The sequence below is a fragment of the Galeopterus variegatus genome, unplaced genomic scaffold, assembly GCF_000696425.1.
Source record: "Galeopterus variegatus unplaced genomic scaffold, G_variegatus-3.0.2 Scaffold1162, whole genome shotgun sequence".
NCBI lineage: Eukaryota > Metazoa > Chordata > Mammalia > Dermoptera > Cynocephalidae > Galeopterus > Galeopterus variegatus.
In genome coordinates, this window is record NW_007727273.1 from 46378 (window position 1) to 63340 (window position 16963).

The window sequence follows — 16963 nt, forward strand, 5'->3', positions numbered from 1 at the left end:
AAAAAAAAAAAAAAAAAAAAAAAAAAAAAAAAAAAAAAAAAAAAAAAAAAAAAGAAAGAGAAATTAATTCCCTTAGTAGAAACTGGTGGGGTACTTTGATGGACAGGACTTCATAGCCAGACGAGGAAAAGGCATCTTCCATGCAGAAGAGAGAAGAAAAGGTGCAGAGCTTACAAAGTTCAGCATGTTCGTGGCAACCAGTAAAGTCTAGACATCCCAGTTCTTAATGATCACCACAATTTTCATATTTAATAAAACAAATATTCTACGGTCACTTTAACTTTTCACACAATGTTGAAAGACAGTATAAAATCAATTAGTTTGTTTTAGCATTCTTCCCTTTTTGGTAACATTTCAAATATGTATTAAGATATATCCATACATACCCTAATATCCTTTGGTCTAAAACCCCAAGGTCTAAAAACTATATCTCCAACAACAGACTATAACAGAAGGCACAAAACTTTAAGGTTTGATACTAATGACGTTATTATAAGGCAAGTGTTGATTATCTTGATTTATTCTCTATTAAAGACAAAAAAATAGATTGAAAAATTAACAAGAATTGTTTATTATGCACCTATATATGGCCAGGCAGCTGGTGTTGTTTGGAATCTGACCTCGAAGTAAAAGTTTACAGGTCTGAATTCTGCTTTGGCCAATCTTTTCATTTACCACTGAACATTCATGGGGCAAAAAAATATGTCTTGTCTATGACTCTATCCCTAGCACCCAGTACAGTGCCTGATACAGAAGAGTACTCAATAAATATCTGGTGAACACACTGAATGAATATATTCAATATCTGTTATTTGCATATTCTTATCAAATTAAAATTAGACTTTACACCAGGTACCAACAGGAAATAAGCCTCTGATGTATTTTAGATATAACACTTTACACAAATGAAGGACTCTAAACGATGACGACAGGTCCACTGTCTGGAGCTGCGGAAACTGGATGATGGATGACACCATCTCGTTCCATCTTTGTAGATGCAGGAAAAAGAACAGTGTCGGTGGACACAGTAATGTTCTCAAGGTACGTGGAAAGAGTCAGACCGATGAAAGGAAGCCTGTGAGGGGACAGGAAGAGAACTGGGGAGAAGTGCGGATGAAACCAGGGATGGAGAGCGCTTCGAGGAGGGGCAGTCAACACCAGGTGCAGTAGGAGAAGGACCATGGGACACAAATGACTGGGAGAACAACTCACGCACAAGTGGAGGGGCTGAAGCTGGACTGCAGTCACTTAGTATAAATGAACGTGAATACGGGTTATTCTTTCGAGAAGACTGAATTTGAAGGAAGAAAAAAGCAGCAGCAGGAGAAGGAGACAGCGTTGTGGAGGAGACTTATTTTGTTTTTAAACTGAGGAGACAAACTTATTTCGCTGGTAAGGGACAAAGAAGAAACCTAAACCCTACTTCCAGAATTTTTCTTCCTATTAAAAAAAAGCAAACCATCAAATCACTGGAGATAAAAGTCACTTAATTCCTAACATCTAAGGTTATTCCTCTTACATTAATGAATGCTTGACTTCCAGTTGGTACTTAATGTCATCCAACTACCTAACATGGAATCTCTAGAAACCCACGAAAGAGAAAAACCGAGACAATCAGTCTTCAGTCAAAAAACATTAAAAATAAAATTTAAACCTTACCATCATTGGCTTGAAAACATTCAACTCGAAATGTCCATTGCTTCCTCCAACAGTCACAGCGACATGATTCCCCATGACTTGGGCTGCAACCATGGTCATCGCTTCACACTGAGTAGGGTTCACTTTGCCTTCAAGAAACCACCAGGGACAGAATCCACATCAAATACGCTCATGGTCTCATTAAATAAAGAAGACATACAGTAAAGCGAGGCCCAACCATCAGAGCTGATTGAATGAAACCAACCAACCAACCAACCAAGGAAAGGGGGATGGGGAGCCACACACCATGACCCGTTCAATGGCTAATGAGTAGCCACAACTATACATTAAACATAGTCCTCCACCTTCAAGGCTTTCACTCATTTTATAAATATTCATGAAGCCAGGCTGTGAATAAACAATGGTAGATAAGAAAGATGCCCTATAATGGTAAATAAGAGTGGCCCTGACCTCGCAGGACATGGAGGCAAGGATGAGAGCAGGTAATCACCACAAATAAGGGGTAAACACAGAGCGCAGGCTGCTATGGGACATCGTAGAAGAGACACCTCACCAACACTTGGGAGGATTCTCAGAGGAAGCTGACATGAAGCTGGAGTTTTCCTGTTCATCATATGAGCCTCTGGGACCCCACCACACTGGTAACACTCCTCTGACACGCTGAAGTTTGAATCAAACATCCTAGATTCCTCTGATCAGTACAGGGTAACAAACTGGGAAGATTTATTTCCTTTATCTGTGACTCTCTATGTCCTTTTTTTTGGTAATTACCTTGGATTTGCAATCAACTCAACCCTTATGTCATTTTTCAACATGAAGTACTTTAATACCCAATCTCTTCTCATTCTACACATGCTTGGATTTAAAAGAATCTACAGTCAGGCCTTTCTTTCTCACTATTAAAAGTTATCTTGTCAATTTTAGTCCAACCTACAGAGGCTTTTACCAATCTCAATTCTGTCATCAGATATACTGCTATCTCAAATTTCTTATCTGCTAATCTGATTAGCACGCATTCTCTACCTTCCTCCTCTGTCCCCAGTAAAGTGCTGAAGAGGCAGATCCCTTCAGCTTGCCCCTGATATGCCTCCAGACTGAAGTCAACTCATGAGGGTCTCCTTCAGTGTCACTGTGTGTTCACCCACTACCTCCATGTTAAACAGAGACACCTCTGTAACTGAGAATGCCTGGGACCCAGGTAAGTTCCAGCCCCAACAGTTACTAGCTCTGTGATTACCTGGCATGATGCTGCTTCCTGGTTCATTTTCAGGCAAGATCAGCTCTCCCAGACCTGACCGAGGACCAGAACCCAGAAAACGAATATCATTTGCGATCTTCATCAGACTGCAAGCGGTCGTGTTCATGGCTCCACTGAGCTCAACCAGAGCATCATGAGCAGCCAGAGCTTCAAATTTATTTGGAGCAGTAACAAAAGGCAAGCCTGGAGAAATGAAAAAATAACCTATGTGAGTGAACAGGTAAAATTCAACAGTTTTCTACTACTAGCAAGTTAAACAGAAAGTTCTGGGATATAAAAAGCAAAATCAGAATAGAACGAATATTTTACTCCAGGAAAAAAATGCTACATTTCTTTAGGAAGGAAGCCCTGAACGAGTAGGAAGAATGTAGCCCTAGAACATTTAAAGGATAAAATAAAAAGTACAATAAATATATTGTACTCTTGAGTAAAGATGAAAAGTAGGTGAAAGTCACTCTGCTGTATTTCACACTCCTTTCCTGCACAATTTTTCAAATTTCTTTGCCCATTTAACTCTGTTCCATTATCTCCTGTACCCAGAGGCTCACAAGATCGCCTGTGAGAATAAGGAGCTAAAAGGAATTAGATGTTCTCAGTCAGTCTCTCCCATGTTCAAAATTTTAAAGACCTGCATATTCTAAATCCTAAAAGTACAGTTCTTTCCTATTAAAATTTGATTAAAAAACAAATCAGCTAGTAAGCCATAATGTGCACTATATAATATCTCTACCCTAACCCTTTGGTTACATCTGCACCTTAATAAGAGTTTTCTGGAGATGACAACCTGGCTTTTACAACAGCTATTGTTATACAGGGTACAGTATTCCCTCTACTAAAAGAAAGACAGGATTCAAAAAGGTCAATGATTCAAAGAAATATCACAGTATGACATAGGGGAAAAAAAAGCAATTAAGCCTGTCTACAACATATTTACTATTCAAATGACTTTCTCAACAATCAGTTCTACCTACTTTGAAAACTGCTATTCAAAACAGCTTTAAAGGGAAAATAATTGAATACAGCCAGATAGTAAACAAAGTTAACAGTGGAACTGCATGACGCATGAACTCATATAGGGAAAACTTTGAAAAAGCAAAAGGATTAACATTACAACTTCTGAAACAGACATAAAACACATGTTAAATTCAGAAGAATCAAGGCAGAAACACCTAGAAAATACCCATTTTCTAGTATGATGAAACAGCATAGTACGCATTACACTAATGGACTAGTATAATGAAAATGAGTAGTAATTCCTGTGATCACTAACCCGTGAGTGCAGCCACTTTTGCAGCAACCTTTTCCGCGAAGCCAATTCTTGTATTTAAACCAGTGCCAACGGCAGTGCCTCCAGCTGCAAGCTCGTAGATTCTTGGCATGGCAGCTTTTATTCTCGCCATCGCATATTTCACTTGTTGAACATAACCACTAAATTCCTAAAAAGAAGAAAATTAGGTGAAAATAAATGAATTCCTGATGGCTTACAAGTTGCTGTAACTGCATTAAATACAAGTTTTAGAAAGAACATTACAGAATTCTAAACTGCAAGCTACTCAAGTGGTATTTAATGCTGCAGTCATGCACCGCATCACGTTTCAGCCAATGACTGACCGCATATATGATGGTGGTCCCATAAGACCATAATGGAGTTAAAAAATTCCTGTCGCTGTCATAATGCAATTACTTCATTGTTTTATAAATTTAGTATAGACTAAGTGTAGTGTTCATAAAGTCTAGAGTAGCGTACGGTAATGTCCTCGGCCTTCACATTCACTCACCACTCACTCACAGGATTTCCTACTGTTCTAAAGAAAATACTTCAAAACATATAACTCCTTTCAAGTAGACCTGATCCATCTGATATAACATCCTATATACATACATGTATACACACACACATACACACCCCCAGCTGGATTCACTTATGAAATATATTTTGATTAGGGAAAAATGCACAAACTCAAAAGACAATTCCAATAAAGGCAAGTATAAATGCTTCTGATAAAGGCAAACAGAAAAATATAATTATCTGTAGTAATAAGTGGAATGATGACTTTATATTGGTGGCTGAGTCATGGCCCAAATGGACTTTAGGGCAGTGATTTTCAACATGGGACACACCAAAAAAAAGGAAAAAAAAAATCAGAAACCAGAGGGATACTCAAAAGTTTCAAACACGTATACTATTTTTCCTTAGAAATTATGCATGGTACTAAAACCAGTGATGCAAAGAAAGAGACACAACCTTAAGAGGCAACTTAATCTGGTGGATTCAATGTAGTCCCATCACTTGTATTTCAATTAATTAGTTTGGAGTTTTCCTCATTCCTTCCACAATGAAATTAAGCAAAATGATCACACTTTCTCCAGTGCTGCTATCTTCTATACAAAATCACAAATGAGTATACATCCAAGTAAGAAGCAGCCAAACTCTAAACTCTCATACCCACCTCAATTTCTATAAAATATAATTTTGATAATTTGATAATTGTCACTTGAAACTTGGCATATATCTCTAGATACATAATTTGTGTGTGTCCTACCCCCAAACTAGAATGTTCGCTGAGACAACTGTTCCTTGTACTTCCTCACATTTCCTTTGCAGTGCATGCTACTCTTTTAGGTACTGATAAAGCAACACAAAAATACGTTCTGTGCTCTTAGAGAAGAAAGTAATACCTTTTCTGCATATGGTCAAAACCACCTTCAAGAGTAAGCTTTGCCTGGTTTAATCACTTTGTGATTAAATTTTAAAGAATCTGCTAATTTAGAGTAAGAGAGACAAATGAAGAAATCACGATAATGAACGAGATCAACAAGATGACAGCAATGACAGCTAACAGGGACGGGTGCTCACCATGTGCCCGGGATGGTTCTAAGAGCTCTACATGAGTCAGCTTACTACAACCTTGCCACTCCCCATTTTCAAAAACTATTCAGTTTTCTGAGCTAATATCTGAACCTGAGTAGTCTAACGCCAAGTCTGGCTCATAGCCAGTACTCTCTGCTCTTCTCTTAAGTGGATGTCAATAAAAGAAATACTGATTGGCTGATACAGAACGATCTCCATCACTGAGCTTAATTGTTATAAACTTGGCTTTTGAAAGCAGTGGAATTTTGAGGGTGATACACTAACCATTTGTATCAGTCCCTAAATTGAACAAAATTAGTCAGACTCCCATACCTGCCCAAGAGTAAGCGGAACAGCATCCTGAGTGTGAGTTCGCCCAATTTTGATGATCTGTGCAAACTCTTTGGATTTTGCATCCAGAGCATCGTGCAGCTTCTGCAGCCCTGGTAACAGAACTTCATGAACTTCCACTGCAGCAGCAATGTGCATTGCTGTGGGAAAAGTATCATTGGAGCTCTGTTGGAAATTTTTCAGAAGAAGTGTAAGATGTTAAATCATAGGCAACAAAAACAAACTTAAATGTCTCAACTGAAATACTCACTAAATGACTCCTCAAAACTCAGCATATGTACTACTGAATTACATGTATGAGTGGCAAGTCGTAGGTCACTCAGGATCAAAAAAGCAGCAAACTGGTTTCCTAGATGTAACATACTCAGGCCTGTATTACTTACACCAAATATACTGAATGTATTATATACATATATGTATTGTAGAATACATATCATATCTACTTGCTAATAAATGAGTAAAACACAGAGAAGTACACTTAACTGCATTTGAAGATGGCAATCATAACATATCTTACAATTATACAATACATACAATCTTCCATAAACACTTCTTTATTTATTAAACTTTAGGAAAATTCTGTGAGGTAGGTCACCACTTTAAAAATGGGAAAGATCCCCATACTGGCCAGCTGCCAAAAAAAATAAAATAAAATAAAAATAGGAAGGGAAGTCAAGCTCTCAAAGAGATTATGTGACTTGCCAAAATATTTAGGAAATGGCAAAACTGAGACCTGACCAGGTAGTGTACATTCAGTGTTCTTTCCTCAACTACTGACTCTGTACTTTTAAAGTATGATATTATTTACAGGCTGGCCTTTTAGCTCAGCTGGTTAGAGCACGGTGTTGATTACACGAAGGTCAAGTGTTCAGATCCTGTGCCCACCAGCCACCAAACAAACAAACAAACAAAAAACTATGGTGTGATTTAAAAAGATACATACATTAGTTGTATACTGTTAACTGTTTATTACGGAAAATATCAAACCCCTTACAAAGGGAAGATGAATGACATAATGATCACTCATGTCCCTATCACCTAAATTCAAATAATTATGAACATCAGCCAAGCTTGTTTCATACATAATTCCACCCCACTCCCCCACCCTACCACACACCATTTTTCTGAAGCAAATTTCAGATTTCAGTATATACTTAAAAGATAAATTCAGGGGCCGGCCCGGTGGCGCACTGCTACAGTGCGCCGTTTGGGAGTGCGGCGGCGCTCCCGCCGAGGGTTCGGATCCCACATGCCGACCAGTTCCCGCTCACTGGCTGAGTGAGGTGCGGGCGCAGCACCGAGGGTTGCAATCCTGTTGCCGGTCCCGGTCCGGTCCGGGCGCGACACTGAGGGTTGCGATCCGTTGCCGGACACGAAAAAAGACAAAAAGGAAAAAAAAAAAAAAGATAAATTCATATTTCTCTTTGTAAGGGGTTTGAAAAATCCCTTATACAATGAACTTCCATGAATAAACTTCCCCTTTAATACGTAAAAATATATTAAATTGCACCTAGATCTCGGTTTCTAAATGTCATTTTCTGTTAAGATTCTCCAGGTGTTTCTTGAAAAATGGCTGCTGCTAGGGCTAGGGCAGGGAAAATACAAGACGATAAGCCCGGAGCATCTAATAGTGCCAGAAAGTAAGGACATGCTTTAAAAGAAAAAAAAGGCTGGTGGCATGTCTAAAGGACACAAGAGCCAACCAGACAGGGTTCTCAAAGCTGAAACAATTTGAGCAACAATAACAAAAGTACTGGATTATAACCCAAAGAATAAAAGAAATAATCATGAATCCATACTGATATACAGAAATGACTGAATACATAAATAAGTGGGGGAGGGAGGACAAATCTTCCTTACAGACAAAGTTCAATTAATAAGTATAGAAGGAATAAGGAAAATTGAAAATCACTATTAAAACACCATAGTAGTAACTGCTGCAGGCAGCATCTAGTAATGAATGTGGAAATCAGTGGGCAAAAGTTTAAAAAGAAAGAGGAAATCTGCATTGCTTCAAAGTATCTCTTTTAACTACTATGGTGATTTTAACATATGTCCAAAATTTTTTGATAGTCTTCCCTCCAGAAACTGAAGCTCAAGTGTAATGCCTGGAATGCAGGCAGGACTTAGCGACTCATTTCTAACAAATAGGGTTTGGAAGAGAAAAAACAGTAACTTCATGGTGGAAAAACCTGGCAAATACCCCCTTAACCAGTGGTCAAGGCTAACATCGGCAGTAATGAGTCGCATTGGTTTCATGCACCCCTGGTATGATGTAATGAGAAGGACGCTTCACTCCTGTGATGGTCTTCCCAACAATTCCGTCTCCATTTAATCATAAGAAAAGATCAGACATACCAGAATTGAGGGACAGTCTACAAAATATTCACCCACTATTTTCAAAAGTGTCAAGGTCACTACCATGGTATGAATGTTTGTATCTCCCCAAATTCATATGCTGGATTCCTAACCTTCAAGGTGATGGTATTAGGAAGTGGAGGCTTTGTGTGGTGATTAGGTCACGGGGGCAGAGCCCTTGGGAATGGGATTATATATTAGATAGAGACCCCAGAGAGCTCCCTTGTCCCTTCCACCACGTGAGGACACAGCAAAAAGATGGCCATCTTTGAACCAGAAAGCAGGTTCTCACCAGACACTGAATCTGCCAGTGTCTTGACTCTGAACTTCCTAGCTTCCAGAACTTCCCAAGGGACTGAGACAGTAACAAAAGACAAAAGACCAAGAAACTGCCACAGACTAGAAGAATCTAAGGGGTCAGGTAACTAAATGTAATGTGTAGCCTGGACTGGATCCTGAAAAAGGTCATTGGTGGAAAAATTGGGGAAATTGTAAAAAAGCCTGTTGTTTAGTTAACAGTATTGTACCAACGTTAATTTCTTAATTTTGATAAATATACCATGGTTAAGTAAGACATTAACATTAAGGGAAGCTGAGTGAAGGGAATACAGGAATTCTTTGAATTATCTTTGCAGTTCTTTTATAAATCTAAACCTTATTTCAAAATAGTTTTTACCCAACAACAAAAATATACATATATACTAAATTCAGGTGTCTGAAGAGTGATTTTTATAAAGTTTGAGACATAAAGCTGAAATTCCTAAAAGAAACAAGAAAAATAATAAGTCTTCTCCATTAAAGAATACAAAAGGAACGAACTCTCCTTGTCAAAAAGCAAATGCCTGTTTTACAAGAAAAATCTCAGATATGCTTTTCAATTGAAAACAAAAAAAAGAAGACCTCATATACTGACCTGGCTTTTATTAACATGATCATTGGGATGTACAGGTTTCTTGCTGCCAAGTTCACCTCCCAATAGTTCAATTGCTCTATTGCTAATAACTTCATTTACATTCATATTTGTCTGGGTTCCTGATCCAGTCTGCCATATCACGAGAGGAAAATGATCATTTAATTTACCTTCAGCTACCTGCGGAGAAAATGTTAAAAATACTTTTAAAATAAAAAATAACTTTTTAGCTATTTTAATCAACTACAATTAAGTAAGCTCCATTTATAGAATTATTTTAAAGATGTTCATTGTTTTTGGCTGGCCGGTTAGCTCAGGGTCACAGGTTCAGATTCCCCTACCAGCCAGCCACAAAAAAAAAAAAAAAAAAGATGTTCATTGTTTATATGCTAAAGGACTTGCTGATGGTGCCACAGACTTTGAATGCAGTTGTCCCACAAATCTAAGCTTCTACAGTAGCACTTGTTTCAGCCATTGATACTTTAAAAAGTGAAATACTATCTATTTGGAATGGTGTTGACAATTGACTGGTTTCAAATGAAAACAGAATTAAAGCTATCTTTCGTATTTCTCTCCAACTGCCTCCTCTAACAGAGGGCCACCTGTTAAAGCTGGCAGATATGTTAAGTCTTCAGACACATTTATTGTTGATACTCAGCAGGAATATCCAACAGATGTTACCACCAGAGTCAGCAGGATAACAAATCAGTGACTTGAAAATGTGAGTTCACTAATAGCTACTTCATCACACAGATGTCCAATAAGTAGCAATTGCCAAATGTAGAAACAAACACTGCCCAGATTTGCCCCTATTTTGGTCATATTTTTATACTTTTAGCTTATGTGCTAGTTTCTGGATTGGAAGCTTTCTAAAAGAGTGAGTGCTTAACTTCACCTTCTGGAATGATTTTAGCTTAAAAAATCAAAATGCACTTGAGAAATTTATTACCTTAAACAACTGGTTCACTGGGTGTGATGGAAATGTTTGTTATCTTGATTGTGATGATGGTTTCATGGGCTTACACATATGTCACAACTGAAAAAATTGTACATTTTAAATATGTGCAATTTATTGCACTTCAATAAAGTAATTTAACATTTTAAAAATAACATAAAACTTTTTTCTAGTTATATAAAAATAATAGGTGAGCGATGTAGAACATTTTGAGAACTGAGAAAAGTACAATAATCACTATAGTTCTCCCTCTCAGAAATAATAACTGTTGGCATCTCCTTCCAAGGGGTGGGTGTGGGTGTGGGTGTGTACGTATATATGAAGAAACACACATTTTTTTATTCATTTTTTTCCGAAACTGTTGGCATCTCCTTCCAAGGGGTGGGTGTGGGTGTGTACGTATATATGAAGAAACACACATTTTTTTATTCATTTTTTTCCGAAACAAAATTAGGATCATAAAATACATACGTTTTTGCAAATTTTCCTCTCTACTTTTTATAAGCTAGGCTGAGTTTTATGCCACTCTTTAAAAAACTAATTTTCTGTCATTCACAATATAGCTATAACTTATATAAGCAGCTGTTATGTCTAATAGTCTAATTTGTTTTTATTATTATAAACAGTACTGTAATGAACAACACTATGTATGCAGTTTTTAAACTGTTATTCTTTAAACTGTTAATCAGAGTAAACTCTCTGATTACTTCTTTAAGACAATGTTATTAGTGGATTAGTAAAATTATATTCTTGATATGCATTATCAACTAGGTTTACAAAGAATCATTTATACATAAAATAAGAAATCAAAGATAAAGTGCAAACATTATCTTTTCAAAAATTTGTTAAAATTATATAAATTAACAAGGAAAGTCAAGAGGCTTAAAAACAAAAGGTGTAAAATCATCCAGAAATTTTATCACAATATTTTAAGTATTGTACTAGTATCTCACCAAATAATAATGCTGCTACTCTATGCCGTATTAGTATCTCACCAAATAATAATGCTGCTACTCTATGCTGAAATTCATTAACTCAAGAATTCAGTGTCCCTTTGCTCCTGCCAGAGCTGATCATCATCCAGTGGATGACATAATGCTATTACGTAAACACACTCGTCCCCTCCTACCTCATCTGCTGCCTTCATTATTGCATTAGCAATCTTCACATCAAGACCATAATCCTGGTTCACTTCAGCAGCTGCTCGCTTCAAGATGCCAAAAGCTTTAATAACTGGGATCTAAAATTAATCAGAAAAATATCTCAAATTTGCAATTTTAGTTAAGAATAAAAGTTTATTATTTTATGCAGATACAAAAACTGTACCTAAAACAATAACTTAAGTAACACTATGACCTAAAATGTTTAGGATATACAGAAAGATTATAGATGGGTACATAATGAACCAAGAATCACCATTACCACATATCTATTTGTTTAGGGAACCAAACAAAAATATGTGTATGTCTCACACATACATGTACATACACACATACATTTATACATATACGATGCACTATTCATCCTTTTTTTAATATAAGTATACTGTAAAGTATACATGTTTATTTCATATACCATATATTTAAAAAAAAGGTACTCAATCACTTTACCAGCAAAAGCTATATTTTCCCTCACTGGATCCCATGTTGCATTATATTTTTTTCCTTCTTTTCTTAAAAAGAAAAAAACCAATGAATGATACATTTAACTGCCATTCAGCATGAATTAACCAATTACTTGAATGGGTATCATTTCACCCAAAGCCAAAAAACAGTATGTCTAATTAGTTAGTGAAGCCTTGACAGTCAATAAGTCACTGGAAATTTCTCTCAGAAAAATTTTCTTTATTTTAAACCCAGGGTTCTCCAGACTTAAAGCTGATAGGTTTGAATATACATAACCATATTTTCAAACCCTGTTAGTCTCAGATCCTTTCATTTTCTACCCCAAATCATCTCACCAAACCTTGAAGGGATAAACTGAATAACTTTTTTTTTTTCCTTTTTGTCTTTTTTACTGACCGGCAACGGGATTGCAACCCTCGGTGTTGCGCCCACACAGCGCTCAGCCAGTGAGCGGGAACCGGTCTCCACATGGGATCCGAACCCTTGGCAGGAGCGCCGCCGCGCTCTCAAGCGGCGCACTCTCCAGTGCGCCACTGGGCCGGCCCATAAACTGAATAACTTTTGATGAAACTTCAATGAAATGCTAACCTGGTTATTGTAAGACAAGTGAATTATGAGTTCCTGTCAAAGTTAACAGTACATGTGGTTTAGATCCCACACCAGGTTTGAACGGGGAGAGAGCAGAAGGGAGAAGGGGAAGGGAGGAAGGGAGCGATGAATTTACATGAGAAGCTATAGTCCTCGAAGGGGAATTCAAGTGTAGTAAAACAGAGAAGAGTCACAGATAAGACACATTAAACACATAAACCTGGACCAGAGTGACAAGCTGAGGGGCAAACAGAAAACGATGAATTTACATGAGAAGCTATAGTCCTCGAAGGGGAATTCAAGTGTAGTAAAACAGAGAAGAGTCACGGATAAGACACATTAAACACATAAACCTGGACCAGAGTGACAAGCTGAGGGGCAAACAGAAAAAAGGAAAAAAAAGGAAAATTTTTATTTTGAATTTGAAGTAACTAAAATTAAAACATTCTAACTGTTTTACTCAAACGAAATGGAGACAACTCGTGCACAGGATTAGAAACTTAAAATCTTTAAACAGAAAAACATGGGGATTTACATTTCTACAGGAAGAAACGTGCTGGTGGGCTGAAGTCCTCCTACGCACGTCATAACCCAATGCCAGTCAACACTGGCCATCTAAGTGGAGTGACTGACCCCAGTGTTTATGGACCCATAAAAACAGAAAAGGGTCACAGCAGAGAGCTTCACAGAACACCAAAAAAATGGCAAAATGTATCGCTAGGGAGAAAAGAAAGGTCACATTATTCTTAACTTACTCACATTACAAGTTTGTAATCTTTTTTGGTTTTGTTTTCCTTTGGACCTCAGGTACAAAGGGTTGGGCTTAATTCAATCATACTACTCAGTTCAAGGTACATACGGTCTGTTTTATATTTAATTAAGTTCAGGAAAGTAATCAAGATGAAGTCAAATATGACAGAATTTATGCCCTGGTGTCCACCTTTCACAGACATATAATCCAAATGGCTGTCTTGTCTCTGGAGCAGCAGCAGCAACCACGCACACCCAGAACCACACAACTTGCTGGCTGAAGGAGGACTATCAAAACATGAGCCAAGCTCATGCCCACCAATATGGGCTGGGGCTGACCTCTTAATCCCAGAAGGTGCATTATATTTTAGGATCAGTTGCTACCCTTTGTCACCCAACCAGGTAGTCAGACCCTGTGTTTACGTCCCCATCAAGCAGACTGTAGGGGGCAATGGCAGAGATTTTCTTCAAAGATTCAGCTGCCTGCTGGAAAATTCTATAAACCTATCAAGATACAGTCTTGAAGGCTTAGGAGTTAGTTAAAGTATGGAAGTTAAAACGCTTTAGGATAAAAAGTATAACTGTTAAACAATATCTCACCGGTTGAAGCCTGGCTACTCCTAGGCTCACCAGCCTATCCTGCATTCCTGAACTGACTGTTTCATACTCCAGTTGGGCTCCCGTAGGATATGTAATGTTTTTCATCAATTCTTTTCATACTTTAACATCTCTGAAATCAAGATGCATCTTATAAGCAATGACAGGTCACAACTTTAACTGGTAGCCTTTTTCTCTCTTGGTGGTACATATCGGTGCATCTTCTAATTGATGGCCTCTTAGATTTAATGAAATGTGGTAGAAAGTTTTCTAATCATTAAATCATTCATGTGGCATTGAACAAATACTTATATATTACTTATTATATGCCAAACATGGTAAAGAGTAATACTTTGATCTATTTGTATACTATACACTTTTTTGGAAACTGAAACCAAGAAAGAAAGTGTGATATTAAAAAAAATATCCCAGTTTTAAATCACTTAAAAAAAAAATTTGAGTACTGAAATAATGTTTACAAGCTATTAAATCCTAACAAAAATCTATTAATTATCCAGCAAGGATTAAAAGATAATCACTTAGTTCTATCAAATAAAAATGTAAAATATTCAATCCACAGCTCAAAATAATAGCATGTTAAAACTTCAAGGTCTTTGACATTTTAAAGAGATCATCTTATTTAATACTCATGAAGCCAGTTCTTTAAAAACTTTATATTTTAACTCTGTAAAATATTTATTTGTAAAGTAAAGTCACTCATTTGAATATAGCCTAGTCTCTCTACAATAAGCCAACATTTCCACAAAAGCTACTTACTGGCATGCGTTCTGTCACACCTCCAATCTTAAAGTTCATTGTAGATCTCACGGTCTGGGCTCCATAATACTTATCATTTGGGACCTTGAGTTCACCAAAGGTATCATATTCTATCCGGAAGGAATTTTGGCTTGCCTAAAGACAACAATAAGACATTATTACAGCTTGAAAAGAAACCAAGTATCACAAGCAATACTATCTTATCAGCTGTAAGGGGAAAGAATCCTTAATAACTATCACAAAGACAAAAAAAATCCGTTTTGATTCTCAAGCTACTTCCTGCCTTTAGCTCTTTCCTTGACAAGTTTTTGTCATACAAATGCATTAATGCAGATGTAAAGACAGATTACAGAATTCATATACTACAAGGATGATAAATACAAAGAAAGTCTTTGAAGCACAAATAGTAATCTTTTCCATTTCAGGAGTATGCCTATTATTGATCAAGATTTGGCCAATTCAAAGTACTTGGGTTAATGTTTATTTTACTGGACTCTTTTGAAATGGTCTAAAAATGATTCTTTGAAATTAGTAAATAGTACATATTTTAAAAATAGCTGTGGTCTACAATCACTATGCATGAGACATAGCATAGTACAATACAAAAAGCCCAGGCTTTACATCAGACAACCCACCATTTAGTAGTTGTGTCACCTTCTGCAAGTCAGTTTTTCTCATCTACAAATTAAATTAAATGCACAGAGAAGGGGAGATAGGCTAGGTCAGTTCTTAACCTTTTTAGGTAATGAAACCTTTGAGAATCTGAGGAAAGCTATGGATCCTCTGTCTAGAAAAATGAACACATGTGCATAATCTTACATATAATTTGGGGAGTTTACATCTTGAAGTCAACTAGCACCTGGAATAAGAACTCACTGACCCAAAGTCCCTTTTAGGGAGACGCTAGGATTCTACCAAGCACATCAATTTACACTAACAAGAAAATTAATAACTGCTCAATAGATATTTTATAATACTGTAAAAAAGACCTGTAAAACACTAGAAATCTGGAATTTACACATAATACTCTATGTTAAGGAGACTTCAGAGAAATACTTAAAACATTAATATGTTCATCTTGCATTAATTATGATGATTAATTATGATGAAACATGATCAGATGATTCAAAAGATCTAAAAATCCGGAGCCAAGTAATTTTGTTTTAGTAAGTAGTCTACTAACAAGGTAATCTGTTGTTATCTCGTAGGACTAGTGTTACAAAACCCTTTGTGTAAAGCCTTTTTGGCTGCATGAAAAGAAACATACCATTGTATCCAGGTAGAAATATAGAAGTATAACCAATGAAGTACATACATTTTTTTTCCTGTGCCTAAAGACATGTAAGAAGACTGGACTAGGCCAATAAGAAGCTGCTTATAATAAAAGTCATACCCTGGCATTTATAGTGCTATATAGCACACTCTATATGCATCACCTTATTTGACTTTCACAACCACCCTAGGAGATTTTACTATTACCATGCCCATCTTAAAGGAGACATTGGGGCTTGGAAAAATTAAATAATCTTAGCAAATCATCCAGAGAGCAAAGGGAAGGGCCTAGACTCAAACTCTGGTCTGTCTGATCCCAAAAGGCATTTGGATTCACTATTCTATCACCACCTCATAAACCCAAGAAACGGAGGCAGTAACTCCAGATCAGCCGACAAGTCACTGAGTTGTACCCTGATCTTGTAAATTAAAAAGAGCTGAAGATGTGCAGTTAAGATTTTTGTCTAATGAGCTCCATTACACTAATACCACTATATACAAACTTGTCTCCCCTGTAAACCAAAAGCAGCTGGGGTTTATATACCAAATGCACATTCGTATTGCAATCTTTGTTTTCGATATCCTAAGCAAAAACTCTTGTATGTTAAAATATACTTTAGACCAATAATACTGGCAATGATGCCAGTGGCATCCAGAATACTAGGTTCTTTTCTTCATCACCTTGTTATGAGACAGCAACAAGATGCCAGGTCCAAAGGGAGACTGGCTTCCACCAGAGGTTTGTGAAATCAGGTTTGATTTCTTAAACTTACATCATCACTTTTTGTGCTCAAAATAATTAAAATTTCATGATAAAACAGCCATAAGGTTGTCCGCTAAATAATAGGTTGCTACAATAAAGTTCGAATCCATTCAAAGTTACTTAGAAAGATCTAGATGAACAAATTTTAGTTATGTTCTTCAGCTTAAACGTTAAAAAAAATTTATTTCAAATCATGAAATAAGTTTCAATCAAATCCTAGGATTATACACTGATTAATCTCATTAAGAA

General features: G+C 36.8%; 1 protein-coding gene across 1 annotated transcript in view; it reads right to left on the reverse strand.

The window, feature by feature from the left end:
* FH (fumarate hydratase) overlaps positions 1-16167 on the reverse strand; it is a 20084-nt gene extending 3917 nt beyond the window's left edge. The window contains exons 1-8 of the mRNA XM_008575261.1: positions 16159-16167; positions 14680-14814; positions 11472-11582; positions 9391-9567; positions 6102-6284; positions 4188-4353; positions 2897-3100; positions 1660-1787 (exon numbers count right to left, since the gene is read on the reverse strand). Of these exons, the coding sequence (XP_008573483.1) occupies positions 1660-1787; positions 2897-3100; positions 4188-4353; positions 6102-6284; positions 9391-9567; positions 11472-11582; positions 14680-14814; positions 16159-16167 (1113 nt within the window). The remainder of the gene's footprint in view (positions 1-1659; positions 1788-2896; positions 3101-4187; positions 4354-6101; positions 6285-9390; positions 9568-11471; positions 11583-14679; positions 14815-16158) is intronic.
* Between the last annotated feature and the right edge of the window lie 796 nt (positions 16168-16963).